Genomic DNA, 8,552 nt, shown 5'->3' on the forward strand with positions numbered 1-8,552 from the left:
GTCTTGGCAACCAAAGGAGTAGCCTGTTTGAAGTCTGAGTGACTTCCCCACAACGGCTCTTTTAAGAGCCACCCACAAACCTCTAAAGAGTGTTCCTGTCTTTTTAAAATTTTCTTAATAAATGGATCTCTACTCCAAAATAACCTAACCTCTCTTTATTCTCTTAAGTAACTTGTCTTCACTATGTTCCTATAACCAGTGTGATGCAAAAGTTTGAGCAACGTTATTAATAGTCATTATTTTCCTGTATGAATCGGTTACAGTAAAAAATGTCAATTACATATATCATATAGGAGACACACACATTGATATACACTACATATTTATGTTATTTCTCTTTTTATGTGTTGCCAATATATGCACCTGCTTTATTTAGTGTAAAGTTATTGCACACTTTCTGTAAATCCAGTGAACTGCATTTCACTTCTCAAATATCACTGTGTGTGTCTCCTATATGATGTATTTAACTGACAATTTAAATTGTGACAAATAACGATTTGTACAGGACAATGATGGCTATTAACAAGGTTGCCCAAACTTTTGCATCCCACTGTATCAGTATATTTTGTCATTAGTATAATATGAAATAAATTCTACTTGTGTCAAGTCGGGTGCCAATATTTGCTGTGTAGTAGAACAGAGACATTTGTCATTATAAATGTTTATTTGATAAAATATATAAATTCAGTAATAAAAAGATTCAACATAAATATATGAAATTTAACTATTTACAGAGAGACAGGAATAAAAAGGACCCAGCTTGGAGTGGAAGAGCCTCAGGGGAGAAGGAGCAGAAGAATAAGAACATTGTTTCTGCCCTGGAGAGCTGCTGCCTCATCAGAAAACTACTGATCATTAGGGTCCAATGTTTCCAAATTTAGCACAGCTGTGCTGTTGTCAAAAACTAATTTATGAATTTGGAATTTCACGAATTCTCGTGTCTGAGGCGGCATGCTCTCCAGAGCAGGAACAAGGCCGAGGAGGAAATACTCTGTTGCAGACGGGCGTGGCCTCTTTAGGGACTCCAGGATAGCCAGCTCCACCGCCGATGGACCATCCTGGGACCCTTCCCTCGACCGCCTTCGAGCTCTCCTCCTCTGTGGGCCTGTAAAAAACAGAACAAAACACCACAAAGAAATGAGAAGGCTGCTACTAGATTGTCATTTTCAAAATTGAAAAAAACCAGGATATGAACAGATTGGTTGTAGATATTTAGTAAAGGTGATCACAAGGGAATCCAAGCAAGTAAAAAGCTATCAGTGCTTGATGTTCATACCTGTGGGTGCAGCAGCAGGAGTGGAGGGACCAGGGACTGGGGAGTCAGGAGAAGCAACAGGGGAGGACTCTGCTGCATGATAACTTGACTCTATCAAGACAATATTAAATGTTAACAGGTTGAAGACAATAGTCATAGAGAATATTATATTATTATATACTTATTATTATATACAGTGGTCTCCCATTTATTGCAGCACATGAACAGTAGTCACAGTTCTCACAAGTTGATTCTCAAAGTGCAAACCTTTGTCGATTTTAAAACGTAAAAGTATTATGCCGCGCTTTTTCTCCGTCTGCGGCGCCACTTTTGTGCGCCTTTTTTGCTCCCGGTGCAGGTGTCTATTTCCGAATGAGGGTCATAGTTATGAGTGTTTTTGTGCTGTTTTTTTCTATTTGAAGTGATGGTTATCAAAACCAAACATGATAAGTTTGGCAAGCGCAGGAGACACGACACGGAGGAGATTTGTCATTTGGGCTGCAGAATGCAATGCGCATCGTTGAAAGCTGTACGGTGCAATAAAAAAAATCAGCGAAAAGGCGAGGCAGTGACGGATGAACAGCGGGACTACTTTATACTGTTTATTAATAAACAAAATATATTCCTGTATGACAACACGCATAAATTAACTGCCTACATTAATTAATTGTAAACATACCTTCTGACTGACACTCCCCTGCTGCCTCTTCGGGCTGTCCCTGGTCCTCGGGAGAGAAGTTCTCCACGGTCCGCACCATATTACCGCTGGTCTCCCGCGGGGTGAGGAAGGGGTCCAGAAACCCCATGACCGCGAAGAACTTCCATCTCCTCCCCGATCCTGCTGCAGACCCACTCCTCTTCTCCTTCTCTGACCTCTTCTCCTTATTATATGTGTCCCTGAGGCTCTTCCACTTTCTCCTGCAGATGTCCTCTGAATAAACGCATTATCTGGTTAGCGGAAAGGTATTTGTACAACAGTGGGAAAATCGCGGGACAGTAGGCGCGCTTGCTAGCTTTTGCACGGCTTCATCGGGTCAGTTTGAAAATTAAAAAGAAGAAGGAATGAACTTACCAGGTTGCCCGATCTCCTCACTTATGTGTCTCCAAGCTAGGTCCTTTTTATTCCTGTCTCGGTAGAAATAGGAGCTGGCATCATATAGCTCGGGGTGGTTAGCCACGGCGCTGATCAGCTTTTCCTCCATACTGAATGAAGAATGAAGGGCTTTGGCTGGATCTGCCCCTTTGACCTAGGTCAGAGCCACGTCACCAGGCTCCTGATTGGTTGTCGCGGCGCGATTTGACGCTGGAGTTCAGATTTTTCCAACTCGAGCGGTAGACGCGAAACGCGCGTATGCACAAAGTGCAACACAAAAACTCACGCGCGTGGTTTTATTCGCGCGTCAAACGCGCCTGACGCGCTACACTGACGCGCGTTTCGCGCGTCAAACGCGCCTGACGCGCTACACTGACGCGCGTTTCACGCGTTTTGGCGTTTTGGCGACGCAAATCTGCTTCCGAATTTTCGCGGGACCCGCAATCGCGCGTCATCGCGCCTTTCCATTGACTTTACATGTAAACCTGACGCTCTATTCGCGTCCATCGCGTTCGGTGTGAACACACCGTTACACTTTGTTGTACTGATTTTCACAGGTTCATAGTGGCCACCTCAAAAGCGGTGAATATCACCATCAGTCCTTGATGATGCTTTAGTGCAAAAATTGTGACTTTAAACTGAACGGCGCACCCTGGTGGCAACGCTGTTCACCATGAAAAATGAAGTGGCTTTTGAGGGTCTTGGAAAGTTTATAGAGGCTTGAAATTTGGCGCACACCTCCATTGTGCTTAAGGCTTTGTTGTTATGTGATCATTTTCATTGAATAGCGCAAAATGGCTCCACAGCGCCCCCTACAAAATTTCAAAACATCAGCCCCAGCTCTGTGTTTTATGTATGAGTCTGAAACCTGGTAAGCTTATAGGAGATATCAAGATGTACAGAAAAGTCTCTTGGAGCAATATCCCAAATCTAACAGGAAGTCAGCCATTTTAAAATTAATGTGTAATTTTTGTGACATTTTCCCCTCTTTTCAGGCACCGTTCTTTGACGAACTCCTCCAAGGGATTTCATCATATTGAACCAATCTCCAGTGTGTGGAATCTAAAGACCTTTGTGATGTTAAATTGCGAAGGTTTTTACGTTGAGGGAAACGGGGTGGTCATGGCGGCACGTGGAGTTTCAGTCACTCGCCAAAAAGCAGTAATCTGCTGTCACTCAAAATCAAAATGTCCAATATGTCCCAAAGGTCGCAGGCGTGATGAGACTCGAGCTCGGAAATGTTTGTTATGCCATTTGTCAGTAATGGTTAGAGCGCCACCTAGTGGGACGACTATAATCATGATTGAATGAGATGAAATGTTAGCTGGTGGTTGAATGCATGAATTTCATCAATGTGACATCAGATCGGACGTGCTGGTTGTAGGTGTTGGGCGTAGCTCGACGCGATGGGGTGCGAGGGCCCTCATAACGCTGCTTGCAGCTTTAATTAGGGCCCGAGCACCGAGAGTGCGAAGGCCCTATTGTATCTGCTCCGTTTCTTATTATTAGGGCCCGAGCACTGAGAGTGCGAAGGCCCTATTGTATCTGCTCCGTTTCTTATTAGGGCCCGAGCACTGACAGTGCGAAGGCCCTATTGTAATTGCTCTGTTTATTATTATTATTATTATTAGGGCCCGAGCACTGAGAGTGCGAAGGCCCTATTGTATCTGCTCCGTTTCTTATTATTATTATTATTATTATTATTATTATTATTATTATTATTATTAGGGCCCGAGCACTGAGAGTGCGAAGGCCCTATTGTATCTGCTCCGTTTCTTATTAGGGCCCGAGCACTGAGAGTGCGAAGGCCCTATTGTATCTGCTCCGTTTCTTATTATTATTATTATTATTCAGGCGAAACAAGGGCCTTTTTGAGGGCCTAAACATGCTCAAAAACACATGAAATTTTGCACACATGCCAGGTCTGGTGAAAAATTTTGTATTTTAATGGTTTTACATATGAGCACTGGGAAATGGCTCTACAGCGCCACCTATGCCTTGTTAAATGCAGCCCTACGACCACATCGTTTGAGCTACATGTATGAAATTTGGCACACATATGTATCATGCCAAGACGAACAAAAAAGTCTGTGGGCCCATTGACGCAAACCCAACAGGAAGTCCGCCATTTGGAAGAGAAGGTGACATTTTGGCTCTAATTTTGCCATTTCCATGCCTCGAACTTTTGCGAACTCCTCCTTGGGGTTTGATTTCATAACCTTCATATTTGGTCAGTGTCAACTACACCCTTGTGCCATGTTAAATTGCGGAGCTTTTGAGTTTTCACAATACTATGAGGCCGTGGCGCCATGGCGAATTTCGATGACTCGCCATGAAAATCTTATTGCCTCTCATTTTGTCATACATTTTTTGACCTTGACCAAAGTGAACACATATGATAAGGCTCCACCCCTGAACATATTTCAACTGCCATATTTGACATCAGCAACAGCGCCACCCAGTGGGAACAGGAAATGTCATGTTTTACACTTTGGGGTACAGTATAGTGATGGGTGACATCTGCAGCCTCAAATTTCTCCAGGAAAGCCTTAAGGAGTTGGTCTTGGGTTACAGTGAAAACTGTGAGTTTTCGCGAAAGGGTGTGACCCCAGCAGCATGGCGAACTTTGATGTCTCGCCATGAAGAAACAAATTAGTATAACTCAATGAAATCCAGTCTGATCAGTACCAGACTTCACAAGCATGATGTCAGACCCGCCCTGAACAGATTGATGTGCCCATTGTCGGAAATACGGACAGCGCCACCTAGTGGCAACAGGAAATGTCATGGCTTTAATTTTGTTGTACTGATTTTCACAGGTTCATCGTGGCCACCTCAAAAGCGGTGAATATCACCATCAGTCCTTCATGATGCTGCAGTGCGAAAATTGTGACTTTAAACTGAACGGCGCACCCTGGTGGCAACGCGGTTCACCATTAAAGATGAAGTGGCTTTTGAGGGACTTGGAAAGTTTAAAAAGTCTTGAAATTTGGCGCACACCTCCAAATGGATGAAGGCTTTGTTGTTATGTGATCATTTTCATTGAATAGCGCAAAATGGCTCCACAGCGCCCCCTACAAAATTTCAAAACATCAGCCCCAGCTCTGTGTTTTATGTATGAGTCTGAAACCTGGTAAGCTTATAGGAGATATCAAGATGTACAAAAAAGTCTCTTGGAGCAATATCCCAAATCCAACAGGAAGTCAGCCATTTTAAAATTAATGTGTAATTTTGGCGACATTTTCCCCTCTTTTCAAGCTTCATACTTTGACGAACTCCTCCAAGGGATTTCATCAGATTGGACCGATCTGAAGTTTGTGGAATCTAAAGACCTTTGTGATGTTAAATTGCGAAGCTTTTTACATTCAGGGAAACGGGGTGGTCATGGCGGCACTTAGAGTTTCAATCACTCGCCAAAAAGCAGTAATCTGCTGTCACTCAAAAACACAATATCCAATCTCTCCCAAACGTCGCAGGTGTGATGAGACTCGAGCTCCGAAATGTTTGTTATGCCATTTGTCAGTAATAGTTAGAGCGCCACCTAGTGGGACGACTATAATCATGGTTCAATGAGATGAAATGTTAGCTGGTGGTTAAATGCATGAATTCCATCAATGTGACATCACATCGGACGTGCTGGTTTTAGGTGTTGGGCGTGGCTCGACACGCCAGGGTGCGAGGGCCCTCATAACGCTGCTTGCAGCTTTAATTATTATTATTATTATTCACCCCAAACAAGGGCCTTTTTGAGGGCCTAAACATGCTCAAAAACTCATGAAATTTTGCACACATGCCAGGTCTGGTGAAAAATTTTGTATTTTAATGGTTTTACATATGAGCACAGGGAAATGGCTCTAGAGCGCCACCTATGCCTTGTTAAATGCAGCCCTACGACCACATAGTTTGAGCTACATGTATGAAAATTGGCACACATGTGTATCATGCCAAGACGAACAAAAAAGTCTGGGGGCCCATTCATGCAAACTCAACAGGAAGTCCGCAATTTAGAAGTGAAGGTGACATTTTGGCTCTAATTTTGCCATTTCCATGCCTCGAACTTTTTCGAACTCCTCCTTGGGATTTGGTCCTATAAGCTTCAAATTTGGACAGTGTCAACTACACCCTTGTGCCATGTTAAATTGCGGAGCTTTTGAGTTTTCACAATACTATGAGGCCGTGGCGCCATGGCGAATTTCGATGACTCGCCATGAAAATCTTATTGCCTCTCATTTTATCATACATTTTCTGACCTTGACCAAAGTGAACACATATGATAAGGCTCCACCCCTGAACATATTTCAACTGCCATATTTGACCTCAAGAACAGCGCCACCTAGTGGGAACAGGAAATGTCATGTTTTACACTTTGGGGTACAGTATTGTGATGGGTGACATCTGCAGCCTCATATTTCTCCAGGAAAGCCTTAAGGAGTTGGTCTTGGGGTACAGTGAAAACTGTGAGTTTTCGCGAAAGGGTGTGACCCCAGCAGCATGGCGAACTTTGATGTCACGCCGTGAAGAAACAAATTAGTATAACTCAATGAAATCCAGTCTGATCAGTACCAGACTTTACAGGCATGATGTCAGACCCGCCCTGAACAGATTGATGTGCCCATTGTCGGAAATACGGACAGCGCCACCTAGTGGCAACAGGAAATGTCATGGCTTTAATTTTGTTGTACTGATTTTCACAGGTTCATCGTGGCCACCTCAAAAGCGGTGAATATCAACATCAGTCCCTCGTGATGCTTCAGTGCAAAAATTGTGACTTTAAACTGAACGGCGCACCCTGGTGGCAACGCGGTTCACCATGAAAGATGAAGTGGCTTTTGAGGGGCTTGGAAAGTTTATAGAGGCTTGAAATTTGGCACACACCTCCAAATGGATGTAGGCTTTGTTGTCATGTGATCATTTTCATTGAATAGCGCGAAATTGCTCCACAGCGCCCCCTACAAAATTTCAAAACAACAGCCCCTGCTCTGTGTTTCATCTATGAGTCTGAAACCTGGTAAGCTTATGGAAAATATCAAGATGTACAAAAAAGTCTCATGGTGCAATATCCCAAATCCAACAGGAAGTCAGCCATTTTAAAATTAATGTGCAATTTTGGCAACATTTTCCCCTCTTTTCAGGCACCGTGCTTTGACGTACTCCTGCAAGGGATTTCATCAGATTGATGCAATCTCCTGTGTGTGGAATCTAAAGACCTTTGTGATGTTAAATTGCGAAGCTTTTTACATTCAGGGAAACGGGGTGGTCATGGCGGCACGTAGAGTTTCAATCACTCGCCAAAAAGCAGTAATCTGCTGTCACTCAAAAACACAATGTCCAATCTCTCCCAAAGGTCGCAGACATGATGAGACTCAAGCTCGGAAATGTTTGTTATGCCATTTGTCATTAATGGTTAGAGCGCCACCTAGTGGGACGACTATAATCATGATTGAATGAGATGAAAGGTTAGCTGTTGGTTAAATGCATGAATTCCATCAATGTGACATCAGATCGGACGTGCTGGTTTTAGGTGTTGGGTGTGGCTCGACACGCCGGGGTGCGAGGGCCCTCATAACGATGCTTGCAGCTTTAATTATTATTATTATTATTCACCCCAAACAAGGGCCTTTTTGAGGGCCTAAACATGCTCAAAAACTCATGAAATTTTGCACACATGCCAGGTCTGGTGAAAAATTTTGTATTTTAATGGTTTTACATATGAGCACTGGGAAATGGCTCTAGAGCGCCACCTATGCCTTGTTAAATGCAGCCCTACGACCACATGGTTTGAGCTACATGTATGAAATTTGGCACACATGTGTATCATGCCAAGACGAACAAAAAAGTCTGTGGGCCCATTGACGCAAACCCAACAGGAAGTCCGCCATTTGGAAGAGAAGGTGACATTTTGGCTCTAATTTTGCCATTTCCATGCCTCGAACTTTAACGAACTCCTCCTTGGGGTTTCATTTCATAACCTTCAAATTTGGACAGTGTCAACTACACCCTTGTGCCATGTTAAATTGCGGAGCTTTTGAGTTTTCACAATACTATGAGGCCGTGGCGCCATGGCGAATTTCGATGACTCGCCATGAAAATCTTATTGCCTCTCATTTTGTCATACATTTTCTGACCTTGACCAAAGTGAACACATATGATAAGGCTCCACCCCTAAACATATTTCAACTGCCATATTTGACATGAAGGACAGCG

At 43.4% G+C, this 8,552-nt stretch overlaps 1 protein-coding gene across 1 annotated transcript; it reads right to left on the bottom strand.

The window, feature by feature from the left end:
- Positions 1-818: 818 nt before the first annotated feature.
- On the bottom strand, positions 819-2,647 carry LOC146566590 (uncharacterized). The gene is made up of 4 exons (XM_085285884.1): positions 2,328-2,647; positions 1,935-2,186; positions 1,277-1,366; positions 819-1,105 (listed from the first exon to the last, which is right to left on the bottom strand). The coding sequence occupies exons 1-4, from the start codon at positions 2,455-2,457 to the stop codon at positions 846-848; spliced, it is 732 nt and encodes a 243-aa protein (XP_085142010.1). The 5' UTR covers positions 2,458-2,647; the 3' UTR covers positions 819-845.
- Between the last annotated feature and the right edge of the window lie 5,905 nt (positions 2,648-8,552).

Source organism: Mchenga conophoros, linkage group LG9 (assembly GCF_057382185.1).
Source record: "Mchenga conophoros isolate Kocher_MC1m ecotype Shallow Benthic linkage group LG9, M_conophoros_male_GT1.1, whole genome shotgun sequence".
Lineage (NCBI taxonomy): Eukaryota > Metazoa > Chordata > Actinopteri > Cichliformes > Cichlidae > Mchenga > Mchenga conophoros.

Excerpts from the sequence above, each read along its gene's own strand:
- LOC146566590 (XM_085285884.1), bottom strand. The coding sequence starts at position 2,457 with ATGGAGGAAAAGCTGATCAGCGCCGTGGCTAACCACCCCGAGCTATAT. Across the intron at positions 2,187-2,327 it reads TGAGGAGATCGGGCAACCTG|AGGACATCTGCAGGAGAAAG; the intron begins GTAAGTTCATTC and ends GCGTTTATTCAG. Across the intron at positions 1,367-1,934 it reads AGGGGAGTGTCAGTCAGAAG|AGTCAAGTTATCATGCAGCA; the intron begins GTATGTTTACAA and ends TTGTCTTGATAG.